The sequence below is a fragment of the Halichoerus grypus genome, chromosome 8 (assembly GCF_964656455.1).
Source record: "Halichoerus grypus chromosome 8, mHalGry1.hap1.1, whole genome shotgun sequence".
NCBI lineage: Eukaryota > Metazoa > Chordata > Mammalia > Carnivora > Phocidae > Halichoerus > Halichoerus grypus.
In genome coordinates, this window is record NC_135719.1 from 749,008 (window position 1) to 766,136 (window position 17,129).

Consider the following 17,129-nt stretch of genomic DNA (forward strand, 5'->3'; position numbering starts at 1 on the left):
TATGGCTTGGTGCTCAATGTAGTCAAGACTTGCTTTCGCTTTTAATAATTGTGTCATTTTCTTAGTGTGTAGACTTCTGTTATTTTTCTGATGGCGACTTCTGGCCACTAGTTTTGTTGCAGTCATGGGACGTGTTTTTCTTCTGGGTTTTGTTGACTTTCTGTGTCTTCCGTGTCTGGTAAGCAGCCACTTTCTGAACTGTTTATTAGTTCTGAGTTTTTACTCAGACTCTCTTGCATGTTTTTAAGCCACATTGTCATACCGTCTGCAGACATTCATTTGGTTTTTTCCCTCATTGCAGCGGCCAGACCTTCCAGATTGATGTTAAGCAACAGTGCTGGAATTGGGCCTATCTGTCACATGTCTGCCTTTAATACCCCTGACCGTAGGTCTAGGACTCTCAAGGAAATATGCTTGTGTTTCACAACTCTTTGTCTTGTTGTTGCAGCATCTCATGTTACTGGAATTCTCTAATAGATGGAAACCATACAGTTATTTTCTAAATGAACCTTATCAAAAACCACATTTTTTTTTTTTCAAATGTTCTCAAGCCTTTAGCTGTCCAGGTGGCCCAAATACGACAGCCTTCACCTTAAGGGAAACCGTGAACTGCAGGACAAAGAGCAGAGCCCCAGCTCAGCCCGTGGACTCTGCTCCCAGAGCCCAGATGCCACAGGACGTGGCAGCCATCCTGCGGCCACCTTCTGAACGGAGACCCGGAGTTCTCAAGAGGGAAGGGATGGTGTGGAGCCGGCAGGAGCATGTTCAGGGGAGGGGTTGGTGAGGATGGGGTGGGCAGTCCTGGCAGGAGGGCCGGCGTGTGGGGACGGAGGCCACATAGGCAAGTCCAGGCTTCCAGGCTGATGCCCGGGTCTGAATCCTGACTTTGCCAAGCCTGGCACGTTTCCTCCTCCCCCACCCCTGGGGCACAACCCGCCAAGGTCTCGACTTCAGCCTGCTCCTCCCCCTGGGCGTCCCGCGGGGTGGACAGTGACCCTGTGCCCACACCATCCTCCCAGCCAGGCAGCCCCTGGATGCCCCCCCTCCCCGCAGGGGACAGGAGCCTGCAGGGTGGACCAGGCCTGTGTCCCGGGAGGGCCCCGCACACACACAGGCCTGGCCCGGGGAGGAGTTCACCACATGTTTATTGGGTAAAGATCACAGAAAAGACAGTCGTGGGTGCTGTCCACACATGGGAAGCAGCCCCTGTGGGAAATAAAGAACATTCTCGAGTCTGGGTTCGAGTCAGTCAAGGCATGTTTAAGGCACGCAGCTGGTGGCCTCCTTCGCCTCGGAAGACACGGGTAGGCCTGTTGCTCGGGGGCGGGCGGGGAGGACTCTTCTTCCTCGTTTTCTCACGGCCTCCAGGCCCGGCACGGGGGCGAGGGCCCCCCTTCCTGCAGGGCAGGCCTTCCACCACCGGCCCGCTCTGCCCTCGCTCGCCGGCGGGCCGCCGTGGCGCCCCCACTCACACCAGGGGGATGGGGTAGGAGGCGCAGGCTGCCAGGCCGCACATGTTCTTCCCACGCTCGATGAGGAAGTACCTGGGCGGACAGAGCGAGCTAGGCCTGGCTGGGGCTTCCTCACCACTGCCCTTTCTGGAATGTTCTACTGCTCCCCAAGGTCTGACTCCAGGGGTGAGGGCCTGGCTTATCGCCAGGAAACCGCTGACCTGACTCTGGACAACTTTCCCTCCCGTCCCTCTGGCTGCCGTATTGTGTCCACTGCCGCTGTCCCCACAATTTACCGGGGCTCCTTAGCCCCCACGAGGTCCTCGCTCAGTGACGGAATTGTCACGGGCCCCCCGAGGACACGGGGTCTGCCGGCAGACACGACGGAGCCCCTCCGGGGTGTGCACCTGGGGCCCCTGGTTCCAGCCCCTTGCCCCTGGGAGAGGCTGTGAAGGGTCAGCAGTAAGCTTGCGGCCTGGATTTCTCCCCACCCGCCCTCCCGGCCGCCGGCTGGGTCCCGCCCACAGATCCTACTGGGACAACGGTCCCGACACAGAATCGTCGGGATGTGGGGCCCAGGACAGGAGAGGGTTGCACAGGGGCATCTCGGGTGTGGGGTTCAGCCTCGGGCTCCTCCCCCGGGCCTGCACCGGGGCCCGGCTGACCAGCCCCGGCTCAGACGCCATGTACCTGACGGGGAGGAGACCCCCTAGGCCCCCAGACCTGAGCAATGACGCCCCTCCCCGCACACGGGACCCGGACGCTGCTTACCCGTTCATCCCCCACTGGGGACCCCAAGAGTTCTTCACGATCCAGTAGGGTATCCCGTTTTGTTCTCCGTACCCAACAGCCAGGACCGCGTGGTTGACTTTATCCGGAGTTTTATGACAGGACGTGCTGGAAACGGAAAATATAAAAGGTTTGAACACGCAGGAAGGAGGAATGCATCGGGACGGCTCAGCCCCGTCCAAGGAGGGTCCTCTGAGGCTCCGAAGCAGCGTTTCCCAGCGCGGGGAATCCGCTCCGCTCCCTCGGTGCCAGACCCTGTCCTCGGGAAGCTGCATCTGGCGGGGAGGCAGCCCGAGGAGGGGGTCAGCCCAGTGGGGATGGGGGTCCCTGGGAAGGCCCCTCAGTGTGGCTGTGGTGGGCAGTGGGCCCAGATCACCAGGGTCCCCCAGCCCAGCTGACCCCGGACCCTGGGGGGTGGGGGCCACTGGCGCGGCTGAGGCTGGTGCACCCAGGGAGCGCTCCCAGGAGGTGGATCCTGGCTCCACGTGGGGGGCGGACTGGTGGGGGCTGCACAAGGACACACGGGTGAGCGTGCATTTCTGGGCGGCGGGGTCTCGGGCAGCGCGGGGACGGGGAGGACACGTGCTGGATCTGAGATCTCCGTGGCCACGGCTCGAGAGGGCAGGACGGCCCTGGGACTCGGGCCTGCTCACGATGCGGGGCAGGCAAGTGGCCGGGGGCAAGGGTGAGGCGAGCCCGTCCCAGAACAGCTCGGTGGGGAAGCCCCCAGCCCTGGATCCTGAGAGCAGCTCCTTCATCCTCCCGCTTGGAACGGGGTTTTCGGAACTGGAGGCCGCTGCTGCCCTCGGGCTGGGTCTGCCCTCCCCGACGGCCGCAGGGTCAACGTGGGGTGTATGGAGGGCCAGCCCTGCCCGCCACGGGGACGCCGCCTGGCCCCTGTCCCTGCGGGGACCGCGGCTCACCTGGAGTAGACCCCTTTCCTGTACATCATGAAGTCCCTGGTGACCTCGAAGGCGAAGCTCACGGGGTTGTACAGGGCCACGGCTTCCACCATCGCCTCCTCGTCATTCTGTGGACACACAGCCTGGCACCTCCCTGCCCCCCTTCCCAAATACGGCCCTTTGCCCCGAGGCAGGGATGGGCGCCCGAGGGGGCGCGGGTGTCCGGAAGGAAGGAAGAGAAGGCTGTGTCGGACCAAACAGCCACCGAGGGGCACGCTGCCCCTCCTCGCGGTCCCAGGGACGTGCCACGAGCTGGCCTGCTGCGCCCCCTGCCCGGCCGGCCGTGCTGGACGCTGGCCTCCCCGCGGGAACACCCTGCCCATCGGAGAGGAGGCTCGCCACTCACGATGGTGATGTTGGCCACGTCCTTCACGAAAGCGATGGCCTTGCTGGGCTGGAACTTGCAGTCTCCGTCCTGTTCAGGGCAGCAGAGGGCGTGGAGCTCGACTCAGGGGGGCCCAGCCCCAGGCCGAGACTTCAGGCCTCCCCCGAGCCGCCTGCGGGCGTCTGCGCAGCCGAAGCTCCGAGCGCAGGGGCCGGGCGATGGGGTCACTCGAGAGGGGGTCAGAGGCATCCCTGTCCTCAAGGAGCTCACAGGGGCGACCCTCCCGCGGAGGTGGGCTCGCGGAGCCTGGGGGACCCGGCGAGAACCGCAGGTGGGCAGGAGCCTGCCTGGCGGGGGCGGGGAGTGCCAGTCCCGGTGCGCACAGGTTCGCGGACACAAGGCAGGCCCGGCGGCAGGTCACACGGAGGAAGGAGCACGCACTCCCGAGACAGGACAGAAGGTGGGGACGGCGGGAGGCACGGCGCGGTGTTTGGGAGCGAGCCAGCGGCTGGGCCGGAGCCCGAGGTTTACGAGGGGCCACACAAGGCAGGTGAGTGGTCAGAGCGAGGTCTGGGAGACCACCTGGCGGCCCCGGGAGAGCTGGACGAAGGAGACAGGGTCATGGACGGACCGCAGGAGCGGTGTGGGGTCTCCGATGGCTGGCAGGAGGAACTCAAGTGAGGGTCTGGGGCGGTCAGCCCGCCAGGGGCCAGCAGGTTTTGGGAGGGCTGGTGTTGGTCATCAGTGAGGGGAAATGCTGGTGGAGCCACAGGTTTGGGGGGAAAGACAGGGCCGTGGACGGGCCGGGGTGAGGCGGCAGCAGGCCCGGGCAGAGCGGGAGCAGGTGCCGGAGAGCGTGGTCAGCGTGAGAGTGACCGCACGGCCGGTGCTGACGGGCGGGAAGGGCGGCGGAGGCCGGCGCCCCGGTGACTCGGCGGGAGGGGACCCGGGAGAACGGGAGCCGCGGGGGGCGGGGGGACGGGGCTGCCAGAGACGGCGGGAGGCCGCGGGTCTGGTGAGGGCGCTGGGCTCGGGCAAGCCGAGGGGGGAAGGAATGAACTTGGCGAGTGTACACGATTCTGGCGGGAGGGGCCTTGCTGCAGCTCAAGGGGAAGGCGGTGCTCCCCGAGGCTGAGGCGGACAGCGCTGGGCAGCCCTGCAGGCCGAGACCGATTACCTGGCCCTCGTAGGGGTAGCTGTCTTCACCCATTATGCCCTTGTTGTACCGGATGTACTCGAAGGCCTGGCTGGGGAGGCCCCTGCAAGAAGCACACGCAGAGATGCCCACCTGCACCGGCCCAGGTGGTGCCTGCAGGGCTGGGGGCCTTGACCGGGGCGCGGCCCGGCGGCCCAGAAGCTCTCCGGGGTCCGGGATGGGCTAGCGGAGCCGCCCCACCTGCCTGGCCCCAGGACCGCGCTCGACAGACTCTGGAGAGACGCCTGGAGTCCGCGGACGGCCGCACGTGCCTCAGGGACCCCGGGCCAGGCCCCCGGTCAGGACGCGGAGGGGACCCGCCCAGCGCCGGGGATTGGCTGCCGCTCGGCCCCGACTGGCAGGTGCTCGACAAACGTGACTGCCGACCCCTCACCCACCCCGTGGGGCCGATGCGGTCGTTTCCTGGGGCTCAGAAAGGCTGAACAGCTTGCCCAGGATCCACGCACGGCCGTCCAACCACGGCCCCGGCACCCCCGGCCCGCCCGCCCCCCCTGCCCGGCACCCGGCACCCCCTGACCCACGGCACGCTGTTTCCGGTCTCGCCGGCTAGAACGTCAGCCCCTCGCGCTGCGCTGGCTGCCGTAACCCAGGGCCCAGCCAGGTGCTCCCGGAGCTAGCGCAGACCCCCTGATGTGCGGGGTCGGCTGCCGCCCGAGCAGGTGCAGGCCGCCTGGGCCACGGGGGAAGGGGGCCGGGCTGGACACACGTCTGTGCCAGGATGGCTGCCACGGACTCGAGGCACACGAGATGACTCCCCGGCGACCGTTCTAGGAAGGGGCCGGGAAAGCAGGTCCAGCAGACACAGCCTTCAGGCTCGAGCACGTCACCTCGTAGAGGGTCCCTCACAGCCGGCCAAGCTGGGCTGCTTGGAGCTCCCTCGGTGCGGGAGGGGCAGCCAGACCCGTGTGGGGACCTGGCCGCTGGCCTCGGGGGCTGACGGGGCCGCGTGCACGGCGGGGAGAGGGCCGGGGGACACCGTGGAGGGCCCCGTTCTGGCCAAGGGACCCCAGGCATGTGAGGTGACCGTCCCCGTCGTGACAGCGCGTGGGGCGGGGCTGTGCTGGGCCGGACAGAAGCGATCGTGGGGAGGGAGGGGGGCTCCGGGCCACGCGCGGTCAGGGCCGTACCCTTGGCAGCCGTGATTGTTGAAGTTCTGGGCGCAGTCCACTAGCTGCTGTTCCGCCTGCAGGAAGGCACGGGGCGCAGAGCGGGGGCTGGGCGCGGAGCGGGGGCTGGGCGCCACCCAGAGCGGGGGGTGGGCGCAGAGCGGGGCCTGGGCGCAGAGCGGGGGCTGGATGCCACCCAGAGCGGGGGCTGGGCGCCACCCAGAGCGGGGGGTGGGCGCAGAGTGGGGGCTGGACGCCGCCCAGGCCCGCTGCGGACCCTGCTCCGCCTCCCCCCGCGGCCCTCGCCCGCCCTCGCCCCTCGCCCTGGGGTCAGCGGCTGGACACACAGGCCCCGGCCCTCTCTCGGGGAGGCCCGGGCAGGGCACAGCTCCTAGAGGCCTGCCCCCCGGCAACGAGCCCTGGGCTGCCTCCTCAACAAGCCGCGTTCCTTTCTAGGAAAACGGGCGTCCGGTTTCGCAGGCTGAATGTCCACGAGGCGGGGGGGCCTGATGTCCAGGGAAACAGCATCCCCACCTGAAGCCCTAAAGGAGCCCGAGGGCCCATCCGGCCCTCCCTGTCAGGCCTTGGGGCGAAGCTGTGACCTCGGGAGGTGACCCCAGTGGCAGACCGCTTACCAAAGACAGCAGCTTCCCACTTTTGATGGCGATGGCGGACTCCAGGGCCCCCGTGGTGGAGAAGGTCCAGCAGCTGCCGCAGCCGCCCTAGAGAGGCCGGGGTCGGGGGTCGGTCATGGGGACCCCAGGATGCAGGCCCGGGGAACCCCAGGCTCCCGTCCACGCTGACCCTCGCGGGCCCTGTGCGGCCAGGGTCCTCCACATCGCCGCTGAGGTGACCAGCCTCACCAGCGCCCACCAGCGCCCACCAGTCCCGGCCCCTCGCGGACCAAGCCCACTGGCCATTCTGCGCGTTGCTGGCTTTCCCTCTGCGTCTAAATCTTACGCCGGCTCCTCTTCTCCCCAGGGTTTCTCAGAAGGACTCACTCAAGTCGTTTCCAGAACCTTCTCTGCCACCGCCCCCCCTCCAACCTCATTCCACCCACAGTCCTTGCAATTAAACTAGCAACTCCTCAAGCCTGGCACCAGCCCTGACCCCCATCCAGGCCCAGACACCTGCCTCTGTGGGCTCGCCCCCCCTCGCCCGCCCACCTCCTGCCAGTCACGGGCCAGGCTCTGGACACGAGGGTCGGGCGCTGGAGCCTGCCTGCCCGGTTCCAGTCCCGGCTCTGCCACGTGCCCGCTGTGCGAGCCAGGGGGTCACTTCCCACCGCTCAACCTCCGCTCCGTCATCTGGAAAATGGGGCCGCGTGCCTGCCTCCCAGGGCCGTCAGAGGCGCAGATGTGGTCCTGCCGGCTCATCTGTCTCTTCCCTGCACGGTTCTGCCTCCCGAATCCCTCTCACCACCCACCCCCTTCCCTGCCCTCAGGAGGTCGGCCCTCTCGGCTTGCTGGCCTCCCTCCTGGTCTCTTTGTCCCACATCCTTCTGTCAGTACGGGGACAACCCTGTGTGAGCGTCTCTGGCCGGTCAAGGCTTGGGCCTGGCCCGGCTGAAAGTGGCAGAGCAGGCCGAGCCACGGGCGCTGGACTGGGAGCGGAGACCTGCTCTGCAGTCGCCTGTGTCCCCCGTCTACCCGGCCGCCGGGCCAGCCCCTCGCCCTTGTTTACTGCTCTGTGAAGTGGGAAGCCCTCGAGGGGCGGCCGAGCTAACGTTAGATCCTGCTGCTGCGTCTACATTGCATGGTGGCCACAGCGAGATGCCACAAGCCTACGGGCAACCGCCTCCGTCCAGCCCCCACACCCAGGCGGCCCAGTCTGCCTGATGGCCCGGGAACATTCCTGACGGACGTCCCTGCCTACTTCCCCAACAGTGAGCACGCTCAGGCTTCCACACTGAAAACCCGCTGCTTTAAACTGTCATGGGATTCTTGGGTCACCTGGCTGGCTCGGTCGACTAGGTGGCCGACTCGTGGTTTCAGCTCAAGTCACGATCTCAGGGTCGTGACATCGAGCCCCACGCTCAGCAGGAGTCTGCTTGGGATTCTCTTTCTGTCTCTCTCTCTCTCAAATAAATAAAATCTTTTTTTTTTTAAAGATTTTATTTATTTATTTGACAGAGAGAGACACAGCGAGAGAGGGAACACAAGCAGGGGGAGTGGGGGAGGGAGAAGCAGGCTTCCCATGGAGCAGGGAGCCCGATGCGGGGCTCGATCCCAGGACCCTGGGATCATGACCTGAGCCAAAGGCAGATGCTAACGACTGAGCCACCCAGGCGCCCCAATAAATAAAATCTTGAAAAAAACCCCAACTGTCCTGGGATTCTTAGATGGTCTAAAAACTGCGTCTGGGTGGTGGGGGAGAGCGCGGCTCTGTTCTGCCCCTGGTGCTGGGAGGGAGTCACTCTGGCTCCCGGGTGCTGGGGTAAGTGTCCAGATCTCTCGCAGGCTCCGGGAACCCCGAGCCTGGGAGGATAGGATGCCGTGCCCCCCGGCTTGAAGGACAAGGAGAACATGTTTCTCAGGGAGACTTTCAACGGGAAGGCCAGTGTCTCCAGGAGGGTAACTTTCCCCCATTTTCTGGAGGTAAGAGGATGACGTCCTTCTGGAGGGAGGGACACAGTGGGCAGAAGGGACAGCAGGGGCCGGGCTCAGACTCTCCGGCACAGAGCCAGCCGCCCGGTCCGCAGCTCTGTGGGTGCAGAACGCAGGACACACACTGTTCCCCGTGGCCGGAGTGCGTAGAGAAGGCTAGCGTCACTGCGTGCTGAGGTCCCGCCACCACCCGGAGGGAAAGCAGCTGGGCCGGGCCTTGCAGATCGGGGGCCCCGGTGTCCCTCTCTCAGGGTACCGGGAATATGATGTTTCGGGCAACTCTGAGGCCTGGGCCAGTGGGAACTCCGGGCAGGGGTGCAGGTGAACTGCAGTCCAATAAAGAGGGACCGTTTCTTCCTCCAGAGCAGCCCGCGGACCTTATAACCTCCCAGCCTTTTGGAGGAAGGCAGCTGGAGGGAGGATGAAGAGAAGCAGAGTTGGGGATACGCCTGCCACAGTTCAGGGCTCCTTCTGAGTTTCTCTTCCCGGTGTACTGTCTGCGAATGTGGCTATTTTGCGAGCAAAGGATGGGGGTGGCCGCCCATACCTGATTTTTCACCGGTGACACAAACTTCCCTTTTTTCCTCCAGTCCACGAAGGGCGGGTAGGGACCAGTCCCCCGAAGGTAGTTACCTTTGGTGGCCGAGCAATTCTGGAAGGACCAAGTACAATTCTTTCAGGAGAACAAAAAACCTTTTTGATACAAAAGTGTGCAATTAAAACAGAATCACCAAGAGAGCATGAGAAAGACTATCTCTCTAAGAACCGTCCTGCCCCCACCTACTGGGTCCAAATGCTAGATGAGCTGTCCCTCTGGGAGCACCGGCGGGGGGGGGGGGGGGGGGCGGCGAGGACCAGGAAGCCAGATTTAACAAATAAAAATACAGCTCACATAGTTCAGTTTTAACTTCATATAAACGAGGAGTAACTATAGCGAGAGTATGTCCTGCCCAGTATTTATGATGGATTTACCCTTGAAGGCTAGGTGTTATTTACCTGAAATTCAGTTTTATTTTCAAAATTGTTTTAACTGTGCGTCTGTGTTTTCTCCGGCAACCCTAAGTTCGGGGCCCACGTGGCTGAGGCCAGGGGCGTGGACTGAGGAACCGCTGGGAGCCGCCTGACTCCCCAGGAACCTGGGGCCCCCTGAAGCTGGGTGGGGCGCAGTCCGGCTGGGAGCTGAGTGGACTCTGAACTTATTCCAAACGTCCGAGTGGAAAGAGTCAGATTTGGTCACAAGGAACGACACCTACCTGAGGCTCCGACCAAAGATACTTGCGTTTTATTTCAGCAAAGCTCATGTCTGAAAACTGGTTCAGCCCCACTGAAAAAGAAGGAAAAACAAAAAAACCCAAAGAGAAAAGAGGCGCTCAATAAGACAGTCATAAAGAAACAGAAAAAAACCAAGAAACCCCAAGTTAACCTGGGTCCTATTTCTAGCTGCAGCAACTGGCTTCTTTTTAGGTTTTAAACGGAATTTAACTGAATACACCAGGGTCAAGTTCTCTGGGCTTCAGAGCTACACACATGTGGGCTGCACGGCGGGGCTGTGGGTGCGGGTAGCGTGTGGTGGGGCCGGGCACCCAGCGTGTAGACCCCCCGGAGAGTCCGTGGGCGTCCCGGTGAGGAGCCTGCCCAGGTGCATTCCCACGTGCACCCCCTCCGGTCCCCACATCGGCCCGGGGCGGGGAGTGTTCGCATCTCCCCACGACAGCCGGGTAGAACGTGAGACGCTCGTCGGCCCCCCACGGTCCCACAAATGAGACGCGAGCACCGCTTCCCCATCTTATGCCTGTTGCCCACATTCACAACGTGCCTGACGCTGCGCGTGTGTCCGAGGCCAGAGCCCGGTTCTGCCACCCAGCAGTCCAAGGGCAGGGCTCGGCGTCCGGGACGGACCCTGGGCTGGCAGGAACGGGCGGGGCTTGTACAGCGTCTCCCGTAAACTCCGCGACCACCCAGCGGGCCACCAGCACCGAGCTTCACTGAGTCTCCGAGAACCACAGCAGAGCCAGACTGAGGTCGGCCCGGGGCGGCTTCGGGCCCTGCGCTCTGACCATCCCTCCCCTAAGTCCCCGGCGGGCCTTCCGTCATCACTGGTTTCTGAGACGCGGCCGCGAGGAGCCTGCAGGGGGCAAGCCCACGGTACTTTTAAATGTGTGGTTCCCAGCGTTGTGGGCATTTATCTTCCTCCGGTTGCTGACGAACGTCTGCAGCCTGTGGTGATACTCCTCTGAGCTGTATCTCTTTTGGTGCTAAAACAAAACACATCAGCGGTGAGTCACGGAAGCAAGATGCAGCTCACCAGGAGGAGACAGTCTGTTTTCTAAGAGGAGGGACGGAGCTTTTCCTTCCAGCACGATTCTGGAGCCAAAGCCGCATCGGGAGGCAGGACACTGCCGCGGGCCTCGGCTGTGAAAGGCAGGAGGTTACAAGCACACGCCGGGCCTCCAGGGACCTGAGGCCAGCCCGGAGCCTCGCAGCTGCCCCAATCAGCCGCATCCCAGAGGCCCTGGGGAAGAGACGTGCCGAGGGCAGGCCCTCCACGGACGCCGCGGCGGGGGCTGGCTCCCGTCTCTGGCAAAAATCACCCTTTTGCAAAAGCACGTGCACTCGAGTTCTCCAGTTAACTTTGCAGCCAACACGCAACGTCCCCGAATACAAAACATGGACACGGGTCCCAAGGCTGGAAGGCTGCCAGCCACCTTCAGCACTGGGGACAACTGTTTGGAAGGGGTGGACCTAACCGGATCTTTCCCACTTTGGCCAATTCCCAGTCCCGAAAGACCCAGGGGTGTGGGCTGGGAAAAGCCTTCCCCATTGTCTCCAATCTGGCAGTCGGGTTAGGTAACAGGCAACAGAGGAATGAAAAGCCTCAGGAAGAAGCTGAGCACTGACCTGCACCATCCATGACTTGAAGTGAACTTTCTCTGTAAAAAGAAAAAAAAAAAAAAGAAAGAAATGAGGCCGGGGCGCCTGGCCATGAAGTGGAACCTTCAGCCAAGCGGGGCACTTGGGAGCCGATTTGCATTTCAGGAAACTAGGTGACAGGATGCAGAAGTCCAGCTCGTCCCGCAGGGGAGGTGGCAACTAAGGTTAACTCCTGACAGTCAGGACGGGGGACGTCCCCAGTGCGGGCGTCTCCACCTGCTTCTGCTCATACAACGGCGCGTGGATTGTGGAAATTCACTGAAACGTGATTTAACGACTTGTGTACTTTTCTGTATGATATATTTCAACACGCAGTTAGTTAAAAAACCTATACTCCGAGGGTCAGCGTATTTTTTCTTCAAGGGACAGATAACAAGTACCTTGGACTTCGCCGTGTCTGGTGCTCTCGCCCCAGCAGACTTGGGGCACAAAAGCAGGCGGGCCTGCTGTTTGTGGAAGGACCTCCCCGGTTACCTGCCCTTGTGTATGTCTGAGTTACCTAAAATTTCATCCTAAATTTAAACAGCCACAAAGAATGTATTCCAGCTTATTGGAAATACCGTCATTTTAATTTTTTAAAAAAATTTTAAGTAGGCTCCACGCCCACGGTGGGGCTTGAACTCACGATCCTGAGAGTAATAAGAGTCGCACGTTCTACGGACCAAGCCAGTCAGGTGCCCCCTAAATATTGTCATTTTAAAATAAGACTGCCACATCCTTCTTTTGAAGCTAGCCGAGGGAATCTGCGTACCATCTGATTTGACACCCGCCGTCAGTAACACGCACGTAAGGAAGCGTATGTTTACACTGGATGCCCTACCATCCTCGGATGCAGCCACAGGACAAAAAGTATACACTGAAATTACTTTTGCTTCCTGTGACTCACACATCTCTGAACATTATATGAATTTATTCTGAATTGAATACTCCTCATCAACACCCCAACTGATTAAAGTATTTCAAATATATTATACATTATGAAAAGTAATTGTCAAACATAAAAAGTAAACTTGTGTCAGAAATGCATCACTTGGGGCGCCTGGGGGGCTCTGTCGGTTAAGGGTCTGACTCTTGGTTTTGGCTCAGGTCCTGATCTCAGGGTCGTGGGATCAAGGTCCGTGTCAGACTCTGTGCTCAGCGTGGAGTCTGCTTGGGATTCTCTCTCTCCCTCTGCCTCTGCCCGCCCTCCCCTCCATGCTCTCCCTCTAAAATAAATAAATAAATCTTTTAAAAAAGAAAAAAGAAATGCATCTCTTAATGAGATCAACAGGACTTTACTAACTAAATCCCCCTCATGGACTTATAAATTCATGGGTGAATATTTCCTTTTTTTTTTTTTAATGGGTCAGCATTAATTCTGGTCTTTGTTTTTTTTTTTAGATTTTATTTATTTGAGAGAGAGAGCACAAGCGAGCATGCATGCACGAGTGGGGTGGTGTGGAGGGGTGAGGCAGAGGAAGAAGCAGACTCCCCACTGAGCAGGGAGCCCAATGTGGGGCTCGATCCCAGGACCCTGGGATCATGACCTGAGCTGAAGGCGGATACTCAACTGACTGAACCACCCAGATGCCCCTGGTCTTTGTTTTTTTATAGGTCAAAAGACTCAGAAATCCTGCTAAATACGCAAATCCCTAATTACTTATTGCTTCCGGGAGTGGAAGGCAATTTTTACAGCAAGGTTTCTCAGTTCCTACGCCTCAATCACATGACACTCTAAGACCCCATCAGCTGATACCTCGGTGAGGTCCTCTCTTCTTCAATTTCAGTTTCCTTGAAGAACCAACAACAGTTTTGAAGAAGATTTGTTACCGTCTGTCTCTTTTGCTGCCCCTGATGTGTTTAGAACCACAAATTCAGATTTAGGAGGAATGAGAGGCACAGATCGGTTTTGGCAAAGAGGATGTTTGTAAAGGGGCTGGACACGGATCCCCTCTCCGTGCCCACAGTCACGTGGAATTTCTTTGTGTTTCTCCAGGGACTCCCCCCGCTCCCCAGGCTGGAGATCATGCTGCTCAGCATGCTGATTTCCCTTTGTGGGTCACACATCTATCCTAGGAACCAAGCTACAGCCATTTCCCTGGGGAAGAAACGCCCGTTTCCCCAAGACAATCCTGCGAAGATTGTAGGATCCCCAACCCTGGTTACAGGGCCCTGCTGCAGTGGGATGGCTTCAGAGGAAGGCAGACCTCAGCCCAGCAGGATTTCAGGCAGGACAGAGTTCAGGACAACTGACTAGCCTTCACCTCTGGGATATTTCGAAAGCGACATGCAGGCATGACAAGCCCAGGCTACTTCTCATTCACAGGAGGTCAGTGGAAGAAAAAGCTAGAGATGCTCTTGGGCTGGGCCAGAAGGATCTGCTGCTGAGCCCAGGGCCCCAACCTCAGACAGACCCATTTCAAATCCACTGTGACTTCTGGGAGAAGTACATTCATGTATGCCCTGTCTGGGGGACTGTGTGGGCAGCCTGGAGAACAGGGGTCAGCGAACGATGGCAAACTGAAAAATGTTTTTTTTATACTTTCAAATGATTGAAAAAAATATATACATTTTGTAAGACCGGAGAATCATCTGCATTCAAATTTCAGTGTGCATAAATAAAAGTTTACGGGAACACAGCGAGGTTCATTCGTCTGCACACTCTCTGTGGCTGCTCTCAAGGGCCGAGTTGAGGAGTTGCTACACACCGTATGGCCCACAAAGCCTACAATGTTTACCATCTGGCCCTTGACAGAAAAAGCTTACGGAGCCCTGCTCTGGAGCTGGGATGGCTTGGGCGCCAACACAGCCAGGGTGAAGCAAAGCCCCGGGGCACTGGGCTTTTCTTAGGTTGGGGCTGACCTGAAGCTGCCCCGCTCCCGGCCCCCAGGTCTGCGAGACTGGGGGCCCTTCTTGTACAAATGAGTAGAGAAGAGTGAGCAGATTCTGAGCCTCAGTGACCTTCGTCCTGTCTCCAGGCTGTTCTCTGACAACGCTTCTCTGTGCCCAGGGTGAGTAGGGCAGGTCGTCTTGTGAGCTCAGAGCCTTCGGGTGGTGGGCTGAGGGTGGGCAGCAGCAGGGAAGGAGGAAGACCCACAGGGAAGGGCCTCCAGCCTGGGGAGGTGCCTAGACCCCCAGGAGGGGAAGGGCTGCAAGAACAGCGCAGCTGGACCCGGCACAGCGCACGTGGCCTACAGGGGACTCCTGGTGTCGGACCAACGCCCGGCGCTTGGAGAGACGCCCTCGGGTTTCAGGGCTTAGAACAGACGTCGCTCCCGCCACAGTCCAGCCAACCCATTTTACAGAAAGACTCTCAAGGCGCCCATGGGGATCCCCGGGGAGCTGCCAGAAAGGCTGGAAAGCCCCTGCTCACCCTGGCAGGGGGCATGGAAGTCCTCCGTGTCCCCAGGCTGGGCGTGGACGCCCGGGGGCTGCGGGCTTCTCTGGCATTCCAAGCCCTGCAGCGGCCTGCGCCGGTGGGACCCTGGACCCCCAGCCCACCGCTCCTCCGGTCATGCAAGACGCCCTCTGAGACCTCCCCCTCCTCCCGACCCCTCCCGTAACGCAGTTCACCCCTCCCGGGTCCCCACGCGCGGAGGCCCTGGTCCTGGGGCCGCGGAAAGGCCCTGCCCCGCTGCCCCCAGCCAGGTGCCCCCCACCCCGCAGTCCTCCGAGGACCAGCCGGCCCTGCGAGACCCTTTTCCCGCGGCGCCCCCCTCCCCGTACCTAACGAGGTCGCGTAGAGGTCGGTGGCGCCGCAGGCCGGGGGTCCCAGGAGCCCCGCGGCCGCGCACAGCAGCGGCAACACGACCCACATCGTGGCGGCTCGGCCCGCGGACTGGCGGCGGGCGCCCGGGAACGAGGCCGAGGCAGCGGCGGGGGCGGGGCCCCGGGGGGCGGGGCCCCGGGGGCGGGGCTCGCGGACTCCGGGGGCGGGGCTCGCGGGCTCCGGGGGCGGGGCTCCGGGACACCCCTGAGCGCCGGGCCCGCCGGGGAAGCGGCCGCACCTGCCCTCCGCCGCCCCCCGGCCCCGGCCCGCGCCCCACCGCCCCCTCCTGCTGCTGTGCCAGGAAGGGCGCCGCGGGCGGGCGGGGGTGCTGCGGGGGCGGTCACGGCCTGACCTCGCCCTCTCCCTGCCCGCCCGGAGCCCCCCCTCCCTGCCCGCCCCGACCCCCACACCCGGAGCCCCCTCTCTCCCTGCCCAACCCCGACCCTCACACCCGGAGACCCCCCCTCCCTGCCCGCCCCGACCCCCACACCCGGAGCCCCCCCTCTCCCTGCCCGCCCCGACCCCCACACCCGGAGCCCCCCCTCTCCCTGCCCGCCCCGACCCCCACACCCGGAGCCCCCTCTCTCCCTGCCCGCCCCGACCCCCACACCCGGAGCCCCCCCTCTCCCTGCCCGCCCGACCCCCACACCCGGAGCTCCCCCTCTCCCTGCCCGCCCCGACCCCCACACCCGGAGGCCCCCCCCACCCGCCCTGCTCGCTGGAGCTCCCCTCTCCCTAACCGCCCCCCCCAGCCCCCATTTCTGGTCCTCCTTAAGCACATTCCGCTGGTTGTCCCTTCTGCCTTGGAATGAACTTACAAGTACAGGAAGGAGACAGCCGGTTTTTTGGTGAGGTTCCCCCTGAGCCGCCCCCACAACAGGCATTTTAGTCTTTCTGATGAGAAAATCCTATTGTCAGCTTCAGGGCTGTTTCGTGTATTTGGCAAATCTGCAGAAAGGAGGAAGACTATATATGAGTTTGTGTGTGCGAGAAACAAAGAGAATGAGGAACATTTCAAGCTAAGGGGCCCCAGCACTATGATTGCTGGGGCGGGGGGGCGGGTAGAGGGAAGGTTCAGACCACGGGCAACCAAGCACCCAGGGGGCATATTCACCTACAGCCTCACCTAGCAGAGCGCATGTTGTTGACCCCCCACCTTCACTCCCATTTTACAGATGGGGAAACTGAGGCTCCAGAGTGGCTGGTAACTGATGTGGGAAACAAGGGAGCTTCCTCCGGGAGCTCAGCTGCCTCACTAGACACTAAGGGCAAAAGGCAATCTTAGCTTAACACCATCCCAACCCCACAGGATCCTGTGAGTCTAAACAGAGAGATTCCTTTGGAAACTTCCTTTATCTCAACCCCCCAGTAATCATGTTAGCAATCATCCCCCAAGCATATGGACCCTGATACACATTTTTTTTTTAAGATTCTTTTTATTTGAGAGAGAGAGAGAGAGCAGTGGAGGGAGGGAGAGGGAGAAGCAGACTCCCCGCGGGGCAGGGAGTCCAATGCGGGGCTCGATCCCAGGACCCTGGGACCATGACATGAGCTGAAGGCAAACGCTTAACCGACTGAGCCCCCCAGGCGCCCCATCTAAAGGGTCTCATGACTAGAATTTCACTAGACAGTAATAAATGACCTTTTCTAACAATAGCCGGCCTCCTCAAGATCCTGGAAACCTTGCTTCCAAAATTCCTAAGAGACTTACACTGTCCCTAACCCCTCCCAACTCGAAAGTATATAATAGGCCACTCCTCCTGACCCCTTACAGCTCCTTCTGCCCAGGGGCCCTGTCCCTGTGCTTTAATAAAAGCACCTTTGTGCACCAAAGACGTCTCCAGAAGTCCTTCTTGGCCGTGGGCTCTGAGCCCCAACATTTTCCCATACCCTTAACTTTCCTAGTAGGTGTGCAGTAGTGAGTCTGAGCCCAGGGTTGATCTCCGGCAGTCTGCCATTGTGTTTTTGCTGCCAGAGGCATTTTGGTGAGGTCGG

General features: G+C 61.2%; 1 protein-coding gene across 1 annotated transcript; it reads right to left on the reverse strand.

The window, feature by feature from the left end:
• Window positions 1-1,127: 1,127 nt before the first annotated feature.
• On the reverse strand, window positions 1,128-15,215 carry CTSH (cathepsin H). Its single transcript, XM_036068683.2, has 12 exons — window positions 15,092-15,215; window positions 11,354-11,385; window positions 10,605-10,710; window positions 9,709-9,779; window positions 9,003-9,107; window positions 6,485-6,571; window positions 5,871-5,926; window positions 4,705-4,786; window positions 3,549-3,617; window positions 3,164-3,270; window positions 2,223-2,348; window positions 1,128-1,544 (listed from the first exon to the last, which is right to left on the reverse strand). The coding sequence occupies exons 1-12, from the start codon at window positions 15,180-15,182 to the stop codon at window positions 1,469-1,471; spliced, it is 1,008 nt and encodes a 335-aa protein (XP_035924576.2). The 5' UTR covers window positions 15,183-15,215; the 3' UTR covers window positions 1,128-1,468.
• Window positions 15,216-17,129: the final 1,914 nt, after the last annotated feature.

Bases quoted from the DNA above. Each gene is read 5' to 3' on its own strand.
- CTSH (XM_036068683.2), bottom strand. From the start codon at position 15,182: ATGTGGGTCGTGTTGCCGCTGCTGTGCGCGGCCGCGGGGCTCCTGGGA. The intron at 6,572-9,002 runs GTATGGGCGGCC...CGGCCTCTCTAG, and splicing joins TGTCACCGGTGAAAAATCAG to GGCGGCTGCGGCAGCTGCTG. The intron at 4,787-5,870 runs GTACGGCCCTGA...TGCTTCTTGCAG, and splicing joins AACAATCACGGCTGCCAAGG to GGGCCTCCCCAGCCAGGCCT.